General features: G+C 37.4%; 1 protein-coding gene across 2 annotated transcripts; it reads left to right on the top strand.

Annotated features, from left to right (window-relative positions):
- Window positions 1-1,375: 1,375 nt before the first annotated feature.
- On the top strand, window positions 1,376-23,169 carry GCLM (glutamate-cysteine ligase modifier subunit). Of its 2 annotated transcripts, none has more exons than XM_027058561.2 (7): window positions 1,376-1,510; window positions 6,678-6,743; window positions 8,047-8,131; window positions 11,211-11,270; window positions 12,491-12,693; window positions 14,549-14,663; window positions 20,972-23,169. In XM_027058561.2, exons 1-7 carry the CDS (start codon window positions 1,385-1,387, stop codon window positions 20,992-20,994), a joined length of 678 nt encoding a protein of 225 aa, XP_026914362.1. In that variant the 5' UTR covers window positions 1,376-1,384; the 3' UTR covers window positions 20,995-23,169. The 2 variants fall into 2 exon arrangements, with proteins under 2 accessions (XP_026914362.1, XP_026914361.1); XM_027058560.2 differs by lacking the exon at window positions 20,972-23,169 and adding an exon at window positions 19,158-19,857.
- Window positions 23,170-23,647: the final 478 nt, after the last annotated feature.

Here is a 23,647-nt window from a genome sequence, read left to right as displayed (position 1 = left end):
TCTGTGCCCTTCTCCCACTCCTGCTCTGTCTCTCAAAAAATAAATAATAAAAAAAAAATGTTTTAAAGAACCAAATGTTTACATTAATTAAAATACTCCATGCTTGCTCCTGCTTCTGGCATTACCCTTTTCAATGAATTCTTACTTTCATTCAGCCAACAAATACTTACTCAAAATCAGACTCAATCTCTAACCTCCTGCTACCAGCTTCTTTCCACCTCCCCCTGAATTTTTACCAACCGGAATTTATCTCTTTTATAATAGAATTTTGCTTTTTAATATATCTAATTGCTCTTAACGAGGGTAAATGTTTCTTGAGGAAAGCTCAATAAATGTTCAATTTGAGGTTCATACCAAGTCTACTACATATGAAACTTAGTAGTAAAGAATCACAAAATCTTCCCTGATCTCACCGAAGTGTTCTCTTTAATCTGAACTCATCAGGAAACTGTCCTACGCTACCCTTTCGTATGCTTAGGCCTTATCTTTAGAACTAGAGTACTAGCTTCTCAAAAACAAAGATTAAGTTTTACTCTTTGACTTCACACACTGTCCAGCAAACAGTGCAAATCAAGAGACCTTAGCGAACATGAAGAAACACCCGCAGTTTGGGGGGGAAAGGCCTTAAGAAAGAAAATGAACTAAAAGGGTAGAAAAGCAAAGGGGAACTTTGCCTTAACACCTGCTTTTGGGAACTAAAACCAACTAGTGTTTCAAAGCCACGGTAGATGCTTTCGCTGTCTTTTTAAAGAGGTATGGAAGGAAATCACCAGCGCGACCGCCCATTGGCTGGGAGGCGAAACCGCGAGCGCGGCTGGTGACGCTAGGTGGAGGGGGCACGGGCCGGCGCTCTGTCCTCTGACCGGCAGGGGGAGCCCTGCGGAGCGCCGGGTCCCTCCCCGCCCCGCCCCGCCGCGCGCGCCCCGCGCGCCCCGCGCGCCCAGCGCTCTGTGCGCCGCGCGCCCGCCCGGCGCCACGCCCGCCACAGGCCAAGGGCCAGTCACCCGCGGGCAGGCGTCCCGCAGCCTTCTCGCCGCCCCGCCCCGCCCGGCCCCGCCGCGGGACGGGTAACGGTTACCAAGCACTTTCTCAGCCGCGATTTCTGCTTAGTCATTGTCTTCCAGGAAACGGTCCCTTCAGTTGGGAGTCAACTCTGAGGCGGCAGCCGCAGTAGCAGCAGCCGCAGCCGCCAGCGCGTCCCTCCGGGGCCGCCGCTCCGCCACCGTCCGGCCTCCCTCGGTCCCGAGCGCAGGCCGAGGTCCCGCCGCGTGGGGCCGGCAGCCTCGCGCTCGGCTCTCCCGCCTCGGGCACCGCGTCCTGCGGGGCGGCCTCCTTCCTCGCCTGCGACCCCGTCGCCTCCTGGCCCCTTCGGTCGGCCGCTGCCATGGGCACCGACAGCCGCGCGGCCGGGGCGCTGCTAGCGCGGGCCCGCACCCTGCACCTGCAGACGGGGAACCTGCTGAACTGGGGCCGCCTGCGGAAGAAATGCCCGTCCACGCACAGCGAGGAGGTGAGAGACGCGGAGCTCCCGGGGCAGGCCGCCGGCCGGGCGGCTCCGAGAGGGAGGCAGCGCCCGAGGGGAGGGCGGGCGGCCAGGCTCGGGGTGCGGCGGAGGGCGCCGGGTGAGGCCGCTGGGGTTACGACGTCGCCTCCAAACCTGCTGCCCCGCGGCCGCGCGTCTTAAAACACTTGGCAGGTGCAACTTCACCCCGGGGGACGCCTCTGTCAAGCTTCCGGGCGACAGCCGAGCTCTCGAACGTACCGGCCCCCTCTTCCTCGCGGGGGTGGGATGGGCGGGGTGGGTGCAGAGAGAGCCAGTACCTCGCTCCCGTTCTCCCAGCCCCCCGGCCCCTTCCCCCCTCCCCACCCCGCGGCCAGGTGAAGACGGTGTAGAGACTCGCTTTTCCGGGATTCAGGTGAGGGTAGCAGTAAATAATCCACTTAGCTCGGAGGCTGACAGGAGTTTCTCTATTACAGTAAGGCAGGTGACTAAACGCTCAGGTTCGGCTTTGGAATAAGGTACAGATTTTTCTCGCCCAAGGTGAATCTCCCTTAGTTTATTTCCCTGAAGACTAATCGCTAGTTTGAAGTGGCAGAGATCAGTCTGGAATTACACACGTGTTACGGGTTCGGTGCTGGTCATCCCTGCGTGGGGAGTCCGTGTGCACAGCCCGTTGCGGAGGCATGTCGGTGGTGTGGGACGATCCGAGTATCGAGGGATGACTAAATGAAACACACCTTTTCGTTCAGGAGCTGTGTGACTGTGAGAAAGTTCCCTTCCCTCAGTCTGTCTCCACAACTTTGAAGCTGATCAACCCGCTGTGAGGATGAAAAGAATACAGGAAAATGTTCACCGTGCAGGCATTTATCTCATTATTATTTTCATCTGATTGCGTCAGAAAGCTAAAACAAAGCTTGATTAAAAGAAAAAGTGCCCTATGCCACCCTATGACGCTATCAGCTGTAGTCCTAGGCAGCTTTTGCTCTTTTATTGGAGATGCTGGTAATCGGTGCAGGAGCACAGGGCATCCGCGTATGCTCTGGGCCTGTGGCCAGGCCTGGCGTTGAGAGCGAGCACCCATCAGAGTGAGAACTCTGGGCTGTAACTTTAATAGGAATCAAAGTCCGCACCATATTCTGTGACCAGATTCCATCCACCTCAGTGTGTATACCTTTTTCTGTTTAAACCGCCCCACTTAGACTATTTCTCCCCCAAGTAAATATTCCTGTATTTCTAGTCCCTTAATTTCCTCTCAGCGCTGTTGGTTCAATGCACCATTTTCCATGTATATTAACAATATTGGGTGAAACTTTTGCTCTCTTGTTTCACTGCAACATCCTCTAAAGTAGTGGCCTTCAGAGTTTTTTGACTGCAAGCCCAGTAAGAAATTTTACCTTGCAGTCGCGTTCATAGTCCATAAGGACAGAAAGTAGGATGCGCGGTTGCCTGGGGCTGGGGCTAGGAATGGGTAGTGACTCCTACTAGGCACATGGAGATGTTCTAAAATTGGATTGTGGCGATGCTGCACAAGTCTGTAAAACTCTGCACAAATTCTCTAAAAGTCATTGAGTTGTGCACTTAAAATGAGTGAATTTTATTTATGTAAATTATACTTAAGTAAAACAAAAAATCTCAAAGGTTTTATGAAGATATTAACCTTTAGTATATACTGTGTATTCTGATTTTTTTCTTATTTTTTAAATTTTTTTTTCAACGTTTTATTTATTTTTTTTGGGACAGAGAGAGACAGAGCATGAACGGGGGAGGGGCAGAGAGAGAGGGAGACACAGAATCGGAAACAGGCTCCAGGCTCTGAGCCATCAGCCCAGAACCTGACGAGGGGCTCGAACTCACGGACCGCGAGATAGTGACCTGGCTGAAGTCGGACGCTTAACCGACTGCTCCACCCAGGCGCCCCTGATTTTTTTTTTCTTATTTTTTAATGTAACAAGTCACATCCCACACTCTTTATTTCTTTTTTTTTTTTTTAAGTTTGTTTATTTTTGAAAGAGAAAGGAAGCACAAGTGCGGGAGGGGCAGAGAGAGAGGGAGAGAGAATCCCAAGCAGGCTCTGACTCAGGGCTGGAATCCGCGGACTGTGAGATCATGACCTGAGCTGAAGTCAGATGCTTAACTGACTGAGCCACCCAGGTGCCCCTACACTATTTTATTTTATTTTATTTTATTTTGTTTTGTTTTATTTTGTTTTGTTTTGTTTATTTATTTGAGAGAGAGAGTGGGGGGGGGGGGGAGGATCCCAAATAGGCTCCTCACTGTCAGTGCAGAGGAGCTGAAATCAAGAGTAGGAAGCTTAACTGACTGAGCCCCCGAGGTGTCCCTACACTTTTTATTTCTTAATGTAACAAGTCATACTCCACAATTTGAAAAACATTGTTCAAAGGACTAATTCTGGTTTGGGTGTTTTATTTTGGGTTGCTGCATAAGAGGGACAAAATAAGCTAGAAAACATTTGAGGAAAACTTGAAGATATGGCAGCATATTGTAGGGAAAATATGACAGTTTAGTTAGGAGAGGCATGTTTTGTTTCCATGTAAAAAGGAACTTTGTATCACCCAAAGCTCCAAATTAGGATATGCTACTTGAAACAGTTTAACCTCCTAGAATAAAGAAACTGAATAAATCACTCATTATTAAGAAAATTTACACATTGAGTAGAGAGTTCAAGTTTCCTAAAAGGGTCTCTTCAAGTTCTAATGTCTTTCTTTTCTTTCTTTTTAATGTTTATCCAGTTTTGAGAGAGAGTGAGAGAGAGAGAGAGAGAGAGAGAGAGAAACAAGCAGGGGAGGGGCAGAGAGAGAGGGAGATACAGAATCCAAAGCAGACTCCAGGCTCTGAGCTGTCAGTGCAGATGCAGGGCTCAAGAAACCATGAACAATGAGATCGTGACCGTGAGCCAAAGTTGGCCACTCAACTGACTGAGCCACCCAGGTGCCCCTCTAATGTGTTTTGTCAATTCTATGATCTTTAAAAAAATTTTTTTTCACTAGAATTTTATGAAGTCAAATCTTGTTTTTTAAATGAGCCATTATAGGACTGTTTTGCTTAGTTCTTTGTTGTAAGAGTATTTGGCCAGAGGACTCACGTAGTAAGTATATTTACAACTCTTAAACAACATGAGATCTGATGATACATGACATTATGATGATACTTCTCTTCAGTGATCATATGTGTATATGATAAGAATGAAGAGAGCAGAGCATAAAAAAGTATAAGGTTAATGTTGGGTCAATATACATAACATATAAAAGATTAGAAATCACTAGGTTAGTGATATAGTCAATGAATTTCTCATATTATTGTAACATTGGGTCTGTTCTGACATTTTGCAGAATCCAAGATTATTAAAGAAATTGTTTCAAGAAGGGGTGAATACTCTGAAAATATACTTCCTTCCTGAATTGGAGAATTCATCAGGAGAGCCTTAAGTATGCAAATAAGCCATCCTTCCAGAGGAAGTTTTCTTAAAATTCTCTCATGATATGAGCCAAACCATACTTGATAGAATTCTTAACCTGCTGCCGCAACTTTTACTAATTTTGAAAAGAATATTAACTTGTAATTCTCTCTGGAATGATTATCAACTAATTTTATTTACTATTTTAAATTTGATTATATATTTTCTATGAAGATACAGACCTTGTAGATTGAATTCATATGGGTTATTGTGGATAGCACATATAGTTTTGTAGATTATGAAGCTTAATCTAGATGACTCTGAGCTCTTAAATTGATAGACCAGTTTCTTGTAATTATCTGTACTAAGATAAAAGCAGTAAAGGGCTTGTGTCCATTTTTATCATAAGCAGTCATAGATCAGATAGTTCAGAAGCTGAGTCTGTGTTATTGCTATTTGGAAAGTGCTTTTGCAGTTCAGGGACTTGCTCCCAGTTACTCATTTATTTTCTCATTGATTGCCCACAGAATGCAAAGCACTGTGTCCTTGGATGTTTATAAGTGATTTCAAATTGCTAGTGTTGCCCATTAGTGGTCCTAAATCAGTTTGCTGAGTCATAGAACAGCATATTTTTTTCTAATTAATAGAAGCCATCAGAATGCCTGGCATGTAGCAAACTATTTGTTTTGTAAATATTTTGTTCTGTGTATGTAGGTAGTCACTCTCTATGTGCATGTATGTACGTCTTACTCTGGACCACTATTAGACAAGTTTGAAATACACTGACCTAAAGCATGAAAGATGAATGAGCATTTTAATGGATTTACAACATACATAATGTCAGTATAAACAAATTTTTGTTTGTACAAGAATATATTGAAGGCAGGTTGGAGGTATACTTAAGTGTTAGGAAATGACGTGTGGGCTGACATTATGCAAGTTGACTTGTGTTAAGATATGACTACAGTGCAGGGCACCTGGGTGGCTCAGTCAGTTAAGCCACCAACTTCGGCTCAGGTCATGATCTTGTGGATTCGTGAGTTCAAGCCCTGCGTTGGGCTCTGTGATGACAGCCTGGGTCCCGCTTCAGATTCTGTCTCTCTCTCTCTGCCCCTCCCCTGCTCATGCTCTGTCTCTCTCTCTCTCTCAGAAATAAATGTTAAAAAAAATTTTTTTTAAGTAGTTAAAAAAAAAAAAGAAAGAAAAAAAGATAGGACTATGGTAGTTCTCAAACTTTATATGTTGATTACATGGGATACTTGTTAAAATGCAATTTCCACTGCCCTTAGAGTGATTCAGCAGGTCTAAGCTGGGGCTCAGGTACTGTAATTTTTAATGAATACCACAGGTGAATAATGTAGGAGTTCCTCTGGCCACACTTAGAGAATCATTTGTTTGTCTTTGAGGAATATCTCATAGTGATTAATAATAATTTTAGTCAGCCTCCCTGAACTTGAACCCCTGTTTCTTGTTGTTTCTTTGGGAATACTTTTATGTCTCAAAAGTTTACTTAAACTTTCATTAGTACAAAAATACTTTTAAAATAAGTACTGTTTATCATCATTTGAAGATTAAGATAAAAACATTTAAATACGTTTTTGTTGAAGAAAACAAAAAACTTGTAAAACTAAAATTTTGGTTTTTATGATTTTTCCTATTGACATCTTTTTTCCACTTATCAAACAAATACATTCTTATTGTAGAAGTACAGAAAAATGTATAGAGTTTGATTAACAGTTTCAAAACGCATTCCTTTTACAGCTTCGAGATTGTATCCAAAAGACCTTGAATGAGTGGAGTTCCCAAATCAGCCCTGATTTGGTCAGGGTGAGTAAAATGTGAATGAAGAAATCATGTGGGTCAAAAGGGAAATGCAGTAAGCAGGGAATTAATTCCCCAGTTGTGATAGGGAAGTCAAATAGGCAATTAGCATAAAACTCCCTGTAGCTGATTTGCTGAGATGGCTGGCTGCCTGACCCAGTATGCTTAAGCATAAAACAGAAAATCCAGGATGTGTCACCAAATCTTCAACTAGACAAGATAATCAGGATTCTCGGTGCTTAATTCCCAGCACGGTATCTTCACAATGTATTTTGTTCCAGTTTATATTTGGTCTAGTAAAGGAATGACTGTTGAGCAATTTTGGTTGCTAGATTGCTTTGGTAGAGCATCATAACTCTCAATATAATTTTTTTAATGTCAGTTTCAAGTGAAACACTGGGTGTCACATTAAATATCAATATATGACTATTATCATAAATATTAATATATAAACCAGAGTGGTTGCAAGCCACTCTTTGGAATCCAATTCAGCCAAAAGCTCATAACAAATTACATAGACTACTTTAAAACTATGAAAGAGGACATGTGCTGGAAACGCTTGTTTCCCTGGGCATTCTGCAAGTTTAAACTCTCTAGCTGCTAGGCAGATGTTGATTAATGTCTTTGATCAGTCTGTGTTTCTCTGAAATGACCATTTGCCTCTATGCATGACTGATAAACACTTACTGTAAGCCCTTGATGTGTGCTAGGCATTGTAATATGCTCAAGAACTGTGAGGAAGCCCTCACTATTTACTTTGTAAATGTGGGTTAATATATTTCTGATTTATATGTACTAACATTTTATCATTTTCCTCATAATTTATTCATTATAATGCATTAGAATGGCCTTTACTTTTTTTATTGCATTCAGGAAAAAAAAAACTTGTTTTAAAGTGTTTGTGATTAATATAAGAAATTTTTAACATGTCATCCTGAATGGATAAATATTTATCATTTTTCATTGGTTTCTTTTTTAACTAAAATTATGTACTGTGCTAGTAGTTCTAACTCCTCACATGTTTCCCCACCGCCACCACTATTTGTTTTGTTTTTGTTTTTTATCATGCATTCCTCTGAGTACCTGCTCAAAATGAGATAATTTTTCCCAGTAAATGGACACACACACAGCATTTTACCTTTGTTTCAGGGTTTTGCAAACCTTATGAAGCTCATCCAGACATTCAGTAAAGAACCCAGTTATCTTATGGGCTCTCTGCTTCTAAAGGGCACTATGGACAATAGAAAACATATAGCTAATCAGAAACATTAATTTTATATTTATTGTAAACATTGTGTGTTTATTATAGGAGTTTCCAGATGTCTTGGAATGTACTGTATCTCATGCAGTAGAAAAGATAAATCCTGATGAAAGAGAAGAAATGAAAGTTTCTGGTAAAGTCCAGCCTTTACAATTTATTTTGTAATACAGTGGAAGTGATAGATTTTGTCAGGCATGGGAATAAACCTTTCTTTCCCTCTGGTAATGAGAGACTCAGTCACTAAGTGTGAGAAATACAGAGATTCTTTTTAAACATAATCTTGATGTAAACTCCAAGAGGAAGTTATAGGAGGTCAGTTTTGGCTACTTAAGCAGAGTCAGAATAGAACTTCACCTTGCTCTTCTTCATGGTGGTCTCATTAATTTATATGTTGGACTTCAGAGCAGTAGGAAGATTAAGGTGGAGGGAATGGAAAGAAGAAAGGGAAGGCTTAAGAGCAGTGTCTACCTGAAGCGAGCATAAGCCTTCTCTTCCTGGTGGAACACTGCTGAGCGATGGCTGAAGTCATCTGAAAGCGTAAACAGAAGTCTAGCAACAAGTTGCATGAAGAGAAGTAAAATACATGTTAAACTCATTCAACAAATGTATTGAGTGACTGTTTTCCAGAGACCATGCTAAGCTCAAGGAATGAAAAAATAGAGATGTGCTGTTTTTGCCCTCAGTTTACAGTCAGCATAGCACAGTTATTAAAAGCTTGACCTTGGCTAGATTGAAATTCCTTCATATACAGATTACTGACTGGTGTAATCTTGGGCTAACTAGTTACTTAACCTCTCTGAGCCTCGGTTTTCTCATTTATAGAACAGGGATGCATCTCTTTCACAGGCTTCTCGTAAATTAGGTGAAATAACAAAAGCACTTAACAGTGCTTGGCAAAACAGTTAAGTGCTAGCTAGATAGTTGTTATTTATTACCATTTGTGGTTGTGTTGTGGCTGTTATTTTATTAGGATGGACATGTAAGATGAGATAGGGCATTGTCTTTTGACTCAATAACTACCATTTGTTGAGTTATATTGAGTTAGCAATATAACGATTTGGTTATATTTCCTCACATGATTCTCAAAACAATTCTACAAGGTAGGTCTATTGTCCCCATTGCACAAGTGACGTTAAATAACTTAGAAGTTGTCATGTAACCAGTATGTGGTTGAACCAGGAATCCACCCAGGTATGCCTGACTCTAAAACCCATTTCTTTTACAACACATTGCTATTTGTGTTGGAAAAGGAGGTAAAAGCAACCTTTTCTCTGTGGTTGATTGCAGTTCTTCATGGTTTAGATCCATCTTGGAGCTTGTACAGGTTGTCAGTTCCTAGAGGGCTTGAGATTTTTGATAAGTATCAAATTTTTCCCTATTTGAAGAGCTTCCCTTTCCCTACGTATCTAAAAATACCTCCTTTTTCAGAGAAAGGAGACCATTTCAAATAGCCCAGATTCATGACCACAGGGGTAGTGGTGGGGAGGGTTTTCATGGAGCATAACTGTGGCAGCTATGGTTGGACCAAAGTGGTGAAGATTGACTCTCACCTGGTAGAGAGTGGTGATGACTTTTAAACAGAGAAGCTGCATGAGGAAAGCAATGCTTTAGGAATATTAGCAGTAGAAAGGAAGGGACAAACAAAAGAAATGTACAAGGTAAATTTGTTGTATTTGTTGAATACCAGGCAATTTACATACAAATACTTCATTAGCCCTGTTTTTTTTCTCCATTCCCTTTTCTGATTTTCTCTCTTCTTGCTCTCCCACTACTCCACCTATTTGTCTATTGAGTAAATTTAGGTTTTGAATACTGAATTTACATGAGGTAAATCTATACAAATAAATTTGAATTTAAATCAAGCCAAAGCCTCAGTCTTATAGAAAACTACTCTGCTTTCCTGGTAACCAAAGAAATGCCAATTAATGTGGTCCTGAAACCACATTAGGTATATATTGTACCTATTAAATTAGTAAAAAACTTACATTTGATAGTGTTCTATACTGTTAGGAGAGAAATTCTGTTTTTTGGGTTTTTTTCAAATGTTTATTTCTGAGAGAGAGTGCAAGCGCAAGCAGGGGAAGGCAGAGAGAGAGTGAGACAGAGGATCTGAAGCGGGCTCTGCGCTGACAGCAGAGAGCCTGATGCAGGACTTTAACTCATCAAGAGTCAGACACTTAACCGACTGAGCCACCCAGGCACCCCCAAATCTTTTATATAACAGTAGGAGGTAAATAAAACATAAGAAGACTCACAAAAAAGCTCATACCCTTTGACTCATAAACACATTTCTGACAATTTGTCCTTGGGAAATGCTTCAGCATAAAGTTGAACAAAGTTACCAAGATGTTTCTTTAACATTGTATGTGATAACAAAAAACTGGTACTAATGTAAGTGTTCAAAAAGTAGGAAATTATTTAGTAAGTTATACCCTATCAAAATTACAGAATAATGTTCAGCCATTAAAAATGAGTATGTAAAATTATTCATTAAAAATAGAGAGTATACAGAAACCTAAATAGTGACTGCTTTCAGTGATGAGACAATTGGCTTTTTTTTTTTTTTTTTTTTGGTCTTTGTATTCTTGTAGGTTCTTCTCATTTCTAGAGTGAATATATTGCTATTAAGATTTTAAAAAAACTTTAAGGGAACTAAATACTTGATAAAGATGTAAAAAAAATTATGTAAAGGTAAACTAAATAGATAGGAATAAATGCTATACCGTGCTTCATATGACCAGTAACTGAAAGGTAATGTCTAAAACTTAGAATGATTGTATTAGAAAGGTGAGGTTGTGGTGTTCTTTTCATTTTTCTTCTCATTATAAGTAATTTTAATTTAGTCTTTGCATTGATTTTAGTTTATTGAAGAAAGTAATATGCTCCATTAATATTTAATACATAAAAATATACATTTTGAGTAATTTAAGTTTGTATATTTATCTGACCTGCCTTCTAACAGATGGAAAATTAGTATTTGCTTTTTTGTTTTGACAAATGGGTATTTTTTTGGCAACTGACATATAAGTTAAAAATTACAATGGAAATGTACTTTCATGTCTTAAAATGGAAACTATAAAATTATGTGACTAGGAAAGGAAAGATAATTCATACAGGATTCTCTGTCATCTTACTATTGTTGGCAATGTTAATACTGTGTAGTAAAAGTTACCCAAATGTAGTAATCAGTTTTGTTTTCTTTTGTTACCCAGCAAAACTGTTCATTGTAGGATCAAACTCTTCATCATCAACTAGAAATGCAGTTGACATGGGTAAGCAAAAATTTAACTTTTTACCTTCATAATGATCTTTAAATTAGTATAGGTGTATTAGTTAGGTCTTGTGTTCAGGTCCAGAAAAAAAGAAAATGAGCTCGTTCCAATTTTACTCTTTAAGGTTCTAGCCTAATTTCTTAAGGCTTATGTCAGATCATATAAGCATTTGTAGGTTCATATTTTGATATATAAGAAGAATGTAAAAGATATAATCAAATATTGACTATATGTTTGGAGATAGAAATTCTTAATCCTATTCTTAGCCCTTTTAGTACTATAATGAAATACCACAACCACCACCACAACAGAACAAGCATTTTCATCTTTGGCTCTTGGTTAGATTATTGTGATATTACAATTATTCAATATTTTTTCTTCTAAAATGTTCTTACAGTATAGAGGTTGGACGCTTAAGTAATTAGCTCTATAATATAACTGTGGAATGAAAAAGAATCATTTAAAGTAAACTCTTTAAATTATTTTTATAGAAATTACCTCTATTGGGGTGCCTGGGTGACTCAGTCGGTTAAGTGTCTGACTTCAGCTCAGGTCATGATCTCACAGTTCGTGAGATTGAGCCCCACATTGGGCTCTGTGCTGACAGTGCAGAGCCTGGAGCCTGCTTCAGATTCCGTGTCTCCCTCTCTCTGTGGCCCTCCCCCAATCACACTCTGTCTCTCTTTCCTTCAAAAATAAATAAACATCTTAAAAAATTTTAAAAAAAGAAATTAAATTACCTCTATAAATATAGATTAGAACCATAAATTTAGTTTTTCAGAGTCTCAAGACTATTCTTTGCCATGGCTACCAATTACAGAATATGAGGTCAGAATTCTTATAGTCATCCATATAAGATACTAGTAGAACTGGAGAAGAAAATTTTATGAAGATAAGGAAGCTACCAAAAAATTGTCTTAGAAACAAGATGAAGGCCTGTTCTCCAGAAGGACTATAATAACTGTGAGTCCCCAGGAAGGAGGCAGGTCAAAGAAACTGACTTGTCTGCCACACAGACCCAATAGATTAACAGGGGCTTATACTTTTTTAAGAGATGGAAATGTTGTAAATGATTATGAAACTGAGTGAAATAATCTGCTATATTAGAAAACTAGTGAACCATATGGACAGAATTTAGTGGGATACTTGAAGGACATTAGAAATACTTGTTTTTATTATGTAACAAATATTTATCCTTTTCGTGTTTTCCTTCACATCAGCCTGTTCAGTCCTTGGAGTTGCACAGCTGGATTCTGTGATCATTGCTTCACCTCCTATTGAAGATGGAGTTAATCTTTCCTTGGAGCATTTGCAGCCTTACTGGGAGGAATTAGAAAACTTAGTTCAGAGCAAAAAGATTGTTGCAATAGGTACCTCTGATCTAGACAAAACACAGTTGGAACAGCTGTATCAGTGGGCACAGGTAAAGCACAGCTAGATCACAAGTACTCTGGGAGGAGCCCAGCTGTTATAGTCTTTGCTACATACTGTTTAGCATCATACACAATAGTGGACAGTCACTGTTGATTTGCTATTCCAAATGTGGGAGTTTTGAGGCAAGATTTATCTAAAACATTGGATTTTTTGGTCTCAAATACGTGCCTAATTCAGCTTAATTATTAATTGGTTTTCAAATAAGTGACATATTGGGGTGCCTGGGTGACTCAACTGGTTAAGTGTCCAACTCTTGATTTCAGCTCAGGTCATGATCCTACAGTTTGTGAAATCAAGACCCATGTTGGGCTTCATGCTGACAGCATGGAGCCTGCTTAGGATTCTCTCTTTCCCTCTCTCTCTCTCTCTCTCTGCCCCTCCCCCATGCATGCACTTGCACTCTCACTCTCTCAAAATAAATACACTTAAAAAAAAAATGAGTGACAAAAACACTGGAAAATGTGTCCTGAAGCACTTATAGCCAAAATGAATTAAGGCTGTTTCCTTCAGTTTTACTTTTGTGATAAAATTATTACATTTTTCTTTAGATAAGATTACATTGTGGTTCTGATTTCTTAAGTAAGGGAATATCATATATACAAATATTTTGCTGTTACTTAAAGATAAAAAAGACTTTAGGTTCATAGAATTTGATACAGAGTAGGTGTCATAAATTAATCACAACTCTCTGGCCTAATAATGTACAAAACTATTAGGGAAGTTGCTTACTAACTAGTATTTTACCTTTACTCTGTGTGTTGTTCTTTATTCCTTATACTTCATCCCCAATCTTCTCCTTTTCAGATTTTTCAGTTTGTTATGGACAGGAAGACCCTAGAGAACATGTTGCCCCTTCTCCCTTTGATTTGGTGATAGCCAGAATGTGGCCAAGATTCTGCTGGAGAGACTTGGGTGATGTGGAATGTATCTATAAATTAACCGGAGCAGCTGTTAGAAATTATCTAGTTCTTTTTCAAAATGTGTCTGATTTATAACCATATTTTAATTTTATTTAACATTTATTTATTTTTGAGAGAGAGACAGAGCACAAGTTGGGGAGGGGCAGAGAGAGAGGGAGACACAGAATCTGAGGCAAGCTCCAGGCTCTGAGCTATCAGCACAGAGCCCGATGCAGGGCTTGAACTCACAAGCTGTGAGATCATGACCTGAGCTGGTCGGAAGCCCAACCAACTAAGCCATCCGGGCGCCCCTATAACCATATTTTATACTTTAATATTAAATGTTTGTATCATTCCTCTTTGATCTTTTACCTTTAAGACATACTCCCTCTTTAGCTGGAACCATCACACTTAGAATCATGTTTATTTCTTTTTTTTTTTTTTAATTTTTTTTAATGTTTATTTATTTTTGAGACAGAGAGAGACAGAGCATGAATGGGGGAGGGGCAGAGAGAGGGAGACACAGAATCAGAAGCAGGCTCCAGGCTCTGAGCCATCAGCCCAGAGCCCGACGCGGGGCTCGAACTCCCGAACCGTGAGATCGTGACCTGAGCTGAAGTCGGACGCTCAACCGACTGAGCCACCCAGGCGCCCCAGAATCATGTTTATTTCTGAGACAGGTGTACTAGGTTGCAGGTACTAGCGGGAGAGTTTCTAGTAGTGTAGCACTACATTGGCTACCACCTGGAGTTCTTTCCTTTCCCTGTTACCACTAACATGAGTTAGAAAAACATATGTTAATAAATATATTCATTTAAAGTATTTTGTAAACTGTAAGCATTATACATGCAATATTTCATATTTTCTAAAGTTGTGTCCTTTTATTGCTTTCCACTTTTTGTAGTACTTAATTTAGTGGCAATGTCATGATTTTCTTCACTTTAGGTAAAACCAAATAGTAACCAAGTTAATCTTGCCTCTTGCTGTGTGATGCCACCTGATTTGACTGCATTTGCTAAACAATTTGACATACAGCTATTGACTCATAATGATCCAAAAGGTAAGATTGAGATTTTCATTTCTTGATTGATCATGAGGTTTTATCTTACAAGAAGCTACTTGTTAAAATTTAATTTTTAATTTTGTACAGTGATAAATGTTACCTAGAACTTCTCTTAATGGTTAGTTCAAAATACATATGCCTTTATTTTAGTTTCAGAAAGCTTTATTTTGTCTTTATATCAATGGGAAAAAAATTAATGGGATCATTTCCTGAATATCCAGTCTGTTGAAGTTTATAAATATTAAGGATCTTTTAGGATATTTTAAATAGTATCATATAAAATCTTGTATAGTACAGCAAAAATTGTACCGAATAGCCACTTAAAGGGGATAAATATCTAGAAAGAGAGGCAGGTAAAATTTAATTTAAAATTTAAGCATCTTAGGATAGGTAATTGATTAGGTATTTTATTAATCATTACTATCAAGACATGTGTTGATCAGAAACATTTGATTATTGAGAATGGCTTCTCTGCCTTCTGTAGAATAATTTTTATTAACATTTTACAGGATAAGTAGGGAAACTGGGAAGGGAATGTTTTATACTTTATACTTATTTATTCAGCAGTCTGCTCCATTCTTATTTTTTCACTGAAAAAAATGAAACAGTGTTTTTGGTATAGTTCTAAGTGAGAAATGTCTTGTGAAAGTTTTAAATCCCTAAGACTTTTTTAAAATTTTAATTTATTTTGAGAGAGAGAGGGAGAGAGTGAGCGTGAGCAGGACATGGGCAGAGAGTGAGGAATAGAGAATCCTAAGCAGGCTCCATGCTCAGCACAGAGCCCAATGCAGGGCTCTATTTTACAAACCTGAGATCATGACCTGAACTGAAATTAAGAGTCGTACACTTAACTAACTGAGCCACGCAGGCGCCCCAGAGATTTGGCCTTTTTTACCCCCCAAAGTAGGCTCCACACCAGTGTGGAATCCAGTGTGGGTCTTGAACTCATGACCCTGAGATCAAGACCTGAGCTGAGATCAAGAGTGGGACGCTCATCCAACTGAGCTACCCAGGTACCTATGACATTTTTATAGAGGTTTTAGTTTAATAAATACTGGAAGAAATTACATTTTCTAGGTGATTCTTAGAGAAAAAATATTTAGCTTTTACTTCCATGTCTAAAAAGATGGCTTTATACTGGTGGTTGGATTCAGTTAGTGTGCTCATGTATACCCCCTTAAGATGTTACACTATTTATTAGCAGTCTGCCACATTTTCATTTTTTCACTGTTTTGTATGAAGAGGAGGAGTTTTAATAGTTACTGTTCATTAGATACTAGGTATCATGCTAAATGCCTTTGAGAGATGATCTGTAATCCTCACAACAGCTGAAACTGGACATTTTATTGGTAAGCCTCAGAATTAAGAAAGTAGCCAAGGCCACCCAGCTGGCATGGAACAGAGTTTAAACTTGGACTTGGTCCTGGCTGAATTTGGAGCCTTTCTCCCTATGCTATACTATCTTTTTGATTTGAGATGGTAGCGTTGTGGTATTTCAGCCTGAAAACCTTACTTTCTTGTCAGTTTTCATTTAAATGATACCAGAATAGGAGATAATGACTTTTGCCTCTCCCTTTAGTAATTACTTTCATAAGTAATTAGATTCATTTTTTAAAAAGTCATTTTAGTTGAAAATCTAACGAAGAATTTCTATGCTGATTTGTTCTGAAACATAAACCCAACTTTAAATTCCAACTTTCCATATGTTAGTAGATATTATATCACTTATCTATTTATTTGGTGGGGGTGAGGAGGAGGGGGGCTTTTCCAACAGTAATTATTACCAACAGCTGATGGATGAGCCTGCGGCCCATTCTAGCTCCACTTGAAAAAAACTCTTCTTCCAGTAGGAAAGGAAATAGGAAAAGACTAAGGTGTCTGGTATTTTATTTCCATGTTATCTAAATGTTGGCATGTGGATTATGTGCTAATGCATGTTGTTATGGTGAAATAAATTGCATATATATATGAGAAGAGAGATTTAATCCTTTTTTGATATTATTTTGTTTTACTGACATAACTTGACACTTGGATGTCTTTCTAATTTTACTTCTAAACCCTTTGATTAGAATTTATAGGCTGATTCTGCATATACCATTAGTGAATCTTCACTTTGATCTATAATGAAGCAATTCTTTTCTTAAAAGATTAATTGTGTTTACTGACTCTAAAGAGCTCGCATGGTTAATGTAAAAGTATGTAGTTAAGTTGATGAATAGTAGCATAGCTCTCTGATTAGGTGTGTCACATTTTATTTTTTAAGCACTCAAGTTGTAAAACATTTAACTCTACTTGTCATCTAAAATAGAGTTTTGTTTTTAAGTCCCCTCTAAAGCCCTTCCTCTGTTCTGAAATTACCCTGTTCTTCAGAAAGTGTTTATTTTCCATTACTCTTTGCCCTAGAAGTTGTGGTAACAGTTCAACTACAGTCAGGGTGAAACTGTGAAGTGGGTGATCCTGACTCAGAACCTTCCCGTTTTCATTTGTTTCACCCTCCCCTCACTCCCATTAAGTCTGATCTGCTTTATGTCTCATTTCCTCCAGAATCCTCTTCTCTGTCAGATGGTCTGATAAGCAAATCCATGTTCATGTTACTTTCCCAAAGAGACATTTGCCTTCCATTTATGAAAGCTACACTTTACTAGGCTGCATAGCCAAGTTATCTAACCTCTCTGCCTCAGCTTCCCCCTGGAAAAGGGGAGAATATATCTATTTTATAGGGTTAACATGTGGATTAAATGAGCTAATACATGTACTCAGAAAAGTGCCTAGCACATGATAATAGCAAACATTTACTGAGAGTTTACTATTGACATTATTCAAATATCACAGCAGTTCTTTTGGGGCAAGTGCATCCTTTAGCGCTGCCAAATCATACAGTCTAGATGGTCACTTAATCCCTATCTGTGTGGTTGGTTCTGACCCTAGTAGAAACTTTTCACATTGATTGGTTGATTCAACAGACATTTGAGTACCTATTATGTGTCAGGCAGTGTTCAGAATACTAGGGATATAGGACCAAGTCATATAAATTCCAACACTCATGATGGGAGGAGACAGACCATAAGATAAATGTTAAATGTGATAAATGGTGGTACATGCTATGGAGAAAAGTTGACTGAAGGAGAAAAGAGTGCCCAGGTTAGGGATTGTTGTTTTATATGGGGTAGTCAGGGAGACCTCTCTGCTAAGGTGACATTAATCAGAGACCTGCAAGAAGGGAGAGAACCTGTGGGAATCTGGAGGAAGAGGATTCAGGAAAGAGTAATCAACTGATTCAAAAGTGTGAATGTGCTTGAGGATTTCAAGGCCAGTGTGGCTGGAGAAGAGGCAGTGAGAAAGAGAGTAGTACATCAGAGCAGGATGTAAATGTAGAATCAGAAAATAATTACTTTATCAAAGAGATGCCAAAGAGTTTTTAAATGATCACTGGTGCCCGAGAGAATATGATAAGATTGGCATTCTGACATTATCAACTGCTAGTGGAAGTGTAAAGTACAGCCCATCTGGAAAGCAACTCAGAGTATCCTATAGATCAAGCTTTCAAAATGTACTTGTACTTTGGCTTTGTTATTCCATAGCCAGGCATGCATTTTAAAGATGTTCAGCATAGCATTATTTTTATTAGCAAAATACTAGGAAAAATTTAATTTTTTTGGTTAGCAATGAGGAAATGTATAAATTATGAGATCTAGATAATGTAGTATCTGGGTAATTATTAAAAGTGATACTTCCAGGGCGCCTGGGTGGCTCAGTCAGATAAGCGTCTGACTTCGGCTCAGGTCATGATCTCACAGTTTGTGGGTTTGAGCCCTACGTCAGCTCTGTGCTGACAGCTCAGATACTGGAGCATGGATTCTGTGTCTTCCTCTTTGTCTGCCCCTCTCCCACTCACCTGTGTCTCTTTTTCTCAAAAATAAACATTAAAAAAAAAGTGATGCATCCAAAGAATAATTACATGGAAAGATTCATAATATAAGTTGAAAAAATAAATTAGGTTGTAACTACAGTTATGATTTTTAAGATATGGAAAATAGATGCAGAAAAAAAGTTGGAAGGAAATACATGGCAATGGAAATGATCTGTCTCCAGTTGATAGGATTATTGATAACTTTCCTTTTTCATCGTTGTATGTAATTTTCCTGTATTTTCATTGGCTTTACATTAGAATCGCCTGGAAATCTTCAAAAACAAAACAAAACAACAACAAAAACCAAAACAACTATGCAGGCTCCACTCATCAGAAGTTATGAATTAAATAGGCCGGGGTACAGGTGTAGATACGTTAAAGAACTGCCTGGCTCTTTCTGATATTCTGGTTCAGATTCATAGCATACATTAAGGAAAAGCATATTTTATATTCTTCATATTTTATATTTCTTTGAAGTGTTTCTTTTGTTGTATCTAAATGCTTACCTACATGGTAAAGTGTTGTTATTTTCAAATTTAACACTTTGGGTTTTTATTTGTTGTTTGTTTGTTTGTTTTAAGAACTGCTTTCTGAAGCCAGTTTCCAAGAAGCTCTTCAGGAAAGCATCCCTGACATTCAAGCACACGAGTGGGTGCCCCTGTGGCTACTGCGGTATTCAGTCATTGTTAAAAGTAGAGGAATTATCAAATCAAAAGGCTACATCTTACAAGCTAAAAGAAGGGGTTCCTAACTATGACTTAGGATCATAACCTACTTACTGACTTGTAGTTTCCTTGAATATAAGATAAAATTGAGATGTATAAAAATCTGGTTACTTCCTGTAAATGCTGTCATGGAGGCAGCTACTCTTCAGTTATATTTGACAACATGTTATCCGTCAAGTTTTGAATACTTCTCCTGCCTCCATATCAGTTCACTCACCTGAACCACTGTATTGTTTTCATTAAACTATTATTTTCTAATTGAAATTGCCTATAAAGAAAATACTTGCAATATATTTTTCCTTTATTTTTATGACTAATAGAAATCAAGAAAATTTGTTGTTGCATATATTTTGGGCCTAGGCATCAGGGTAATGTATATACATATTTTTTATTTCCAAAAATTAATTAAAGGCTTCTTATTCTATAGTATAAGCAATTACAATTGTTAAGATTGAAATACTGGAAGATATTTTTTCTGTTATTAATGATTATATCCAGAGTAACTGGAGTAGCTGGGATCCACAGTAGTGTAAATAAAATTCATTTCTTCAATACATGAATGAAAACTTAAACTTTATGTGTCCTTGCTTGTATTTACCTATAATGATATAACCTTGTATTCTTGTGCCATATTTTCCTTGCAATGATTTCCAAGACAAACCAAAGCAAATCTGAAAAAGGAGACTAGAAGCTTTGTAATTATTATTTGGGGTTTTATAAAAACAACTGTTATCATCTCCAGATTCTTTTTAATTCTTGGTCCATCCTTAATATTTTGCTACTCATTCAAGAATATTCAAAAGTATTGAGTGTTTACCATGTACTGGGCATTGTGGGCTATGGGAAGTGGGGAGTATAAGCATTCAGAATCAGTTGAGTAAAATAGGTAATATTTGCTCCCCACTAATAACTGGCTAGGAGGTACTAAAAGCCAGAAAAGGAGTGAAAAAAATCTTTAATTCAGGGCCAACATTGTCTTTTTGGACAACTTTTTTGAGATGCAGTCTTAACTATTTAAAAACAAAATGGTATAATACAAACTTTAGAACTAGAAGAGGCTGTAGATTATTTATTATAATTCCTCATTAGTTTAAGAACCAGAAAATAGCAAATAAATAAACCATGACCTCTGATATATACTCTGTGTCTCCATAGTTCTATAAATTTGTGTCTGTCATCCAAATAGTTTGAAAATTTCTTCAAAAATCTCATATCTCAATCAGTACTTTTAAACCATGTGTCCTAATACATGGTTTATAAAAATTAAGATATAAAACTAATTTTGCCGAAGTTTTTTCAACTTAGACAAAAAAAAAATATGGTTTCATATTCAAAGTAAATACACTAGACTCTTCCTATTCTAAACAAGGTTTTATAGTTTACTGGTTGGATAATTTCATCATTAGAATTATAATGTGAAATCAGCTGAATTACTTGCTAAAACTCATTTAAACTTAGAGCTTCCTAAAGCCTTATATAGCCTTTTTAGTTAATTGTATATGTTATTGAATGTATATAGTTAACTTTTTTTTTTAACCTGGAAATGTACATTTTTTTCATACAACCTAAGTTTTTAAACAAATGTTCATTTTAATTTAAGCCTAAACAATGAATTGGTCAAGGTATTTTAAGAGGGAGCTTTAATATCACATTTTTTTTTTTAACCCTAGACTTACAGAAATGGATTGTTTGAAGGGTTATTTTGAAGATTAAAAAAAAAAAAAAACTGTTGCTGATTTATGCAAGTGTCAGAGGAGCTTTTTTGTGTGTTCTTCTCTCCCCCCTCTCAATGAAGAAGCAAGATTATAGTTTCATGTTGTGAAGGGGATCAGGTAGATATGGAATTTTAAGATTATTTTTTTGTTTCACTTCTGTACCTTTAATTTCTGTTTTTGAATAACCTGTAAAAAATGATTTTTTTAAGGCTTTACAATTTTCCAAGCTGATATTTGCATCTTTTTTTCATAAACTATCAGAATATAGTGAATACTTTCCAAATACTTAAGGACTTAATGTTTAAAAAGCCATAAAATAAAGAGCAGTAATACTACCAAATAATTGCTTAAAGCTGAAAGCTAAGTTGTCAATAGTGTATATAACAGATACGTTTTCTCAGGAGAGGTGTGTCCATGACTCAATATAGAAAGAATTTATATAATTGTTTTTTTTTCCCCCATAAACATGAAAAGAAGCTACAGCTTGTTATTACATTTCCAAAATACACTGGAGCCTTACTTTAACACAATGTACTGTAACTTAGAATTTGTTCTATGATGAGTCTATCTTGAATTCCCATCCAAGAAACTATAGTCACCAGAAGGACCAAGGTGTCTTATAAAATACGTTCACATTGTGTAAATTCTGAAGACTACATTGTGCTGGTATCCAAGTTAGAGTATCCATTTAGGGATGGCGGGTGCTAGATTGAATCACAATTAGCTAATGATTTTTCTGTTCTCAAAGATCACTTAAACAGCTATGTATGGAATAGAAAATAAAGTTACTCTATTTTGCATAAATGCTGAGACTTTTCCCTACCAGAGCCAAGTAGTAACTGAAATAAGATCTTTGTTTTCAGTGATAAAGGCTTAAGTCTCATTTAATTACATCTCATTTTTTAACAGATTTCTTTCCAACTTTTCCACCTAGCATTTTCAATATTGGGGAATGTAAGTGATTGATAGTTTATTATATATTTGCCGACAGTTGATCTCTCTGCAAATTGTATGTTTAGAGAAATTTGAAGTTGTTTTAAGGAGAATTTAAACCATTTGTTTTCATAAGCAAATATACCAACTTATGATTCTGAACCTCTTTTTTAAAGTTAACTTCCTAATGTACCAGAACTTTTACCTGTCATTTCCCCCATAAAGTTGATGATGGGATATGTCAGTTTTATTTTTGAAAACTATGTAACATAATTTTCACTAATATTTTTTATAGTTTTCAGAATTAGAAATACACTTAGGGGAAAATGTTTTCATTAGATAATTCTACTTTTATGTGTCTGTAGTAGTGTATTATGAAATACAGGCAAAATAAAAGCATTAATAAACATGTTTATAATAGTCTTTAATATCACCTATGAGTATTAATGAATTACCTAATAAAGTGTGTTGTATATTTTTTAACTGAGTTGAATAACGTAAGCATCTAGAATATTATATTGATTTTGACCTATTTGAATTCATAAACAGTATGATTTGAAAATTATGAATAGCTTTTAAGTATCCAAGCCATAAAGCTATTCATGCATTCATTCAGATTTATCAAATGCCTACTATATGCCAACCACTGTGTAAGGTATTGGCAGATAAACATAGAAATGAAAAAGAACCTGTGTCTTCAAGGAGCATATAGTATATGGGGGGGGGGGGTGGGGAAGAGAGATCTGTACATGAATAAGCAATAAAGGCTGCATCTATTAATGACTGAAGTGGTGAAAAGGGATTGGGAGCATATGGAAGGAAGTGGGGCTAGGGAATATCTACTGCTAGGAGACTCCCTGAAGAAATTAGTCTTAGAGTAGGATGACAGGATAGGTGGGCATTCTGGCAGAGGCCTTTGTTTGCCTCATTTGTAAATATGCTTTTTTATTGAATGATGAACAATTTATATGTAAACTTTAGAAACTCAGTGAAAACACTTTCTTAGAGAGCTTGCCCTTACAGATAAAAAGGAATGGCTTCTGTTGAGACAAGAGTAAGGTTGGAAAAGTAATGTTTTATAATCAAGAGGCTAAAACTTGCCCAAATCCCCCACATAGATCAGAATATGGCTGTTACGTAGTTTCACTACCAGAAAAGTCAAACAAAACTTTAATATGTATCTCTCAACAATGAATAAATGTATAAAATGTCATACAAGATTTTTGTGTGTCTGTTGGTCCATTATTTTAGAAAGGTTCATGTTTGACGATGTCCATTACTTATTTTAACTCTATTTTCCTTGTTTCTTTCCTCACTGTTGATTCTTTCAACTTTTCTTGCTTATGTCCTTAGTAATTCTTTCCTGGAAGGTCATTGGGCAATAAACTTTCCAGGTCTCGTTTGTCTGAAAATATCTTAATTTAGTTCTCAATCTTAAACGATCATTTGACATTATAGAATTCTAAGTTTCCAAATACCTTCCCTGAGCAATTTGAAGACAATATTACACTGATTCCCAGGTATATATACTCTTCCTGATGAAAATCTGGATTTCTGTCCCTAAAAGTAATGTCTTTTTCTCTAGTCTCTTTTTTATTTTTAGTTGAAAATTTCAACCTACTTTGATATGATTGGAATTAGAACAAAGCAGGAAATTAAAGCTGGCTGCAAAACTTTTTGATAACAAAACTTAATCAC

This window comes from Acinonyx jubatus, chromosome C1, assembly GCF_027475565.1.
Source record: "Acinonyx jubatus isolate Ajub_Pintada_27869175 chromosome C1, VMU_Ajub_asm_v1.0, whole genome shotgun sequence".
In the NCBI taxonomy this organism is placed as follows: domain Eukaryota; kingdom Metazoa; phylum Chordata; class Mammalia; order Carnivora; family Felidae; genus Acinonyx; species Acinonyx jubatus.
The sequence above is the reverse complement of the archived record's forward strand: the minus strand, read 5'-3'. Positions and strand labels throughout refer to the sequence as shown.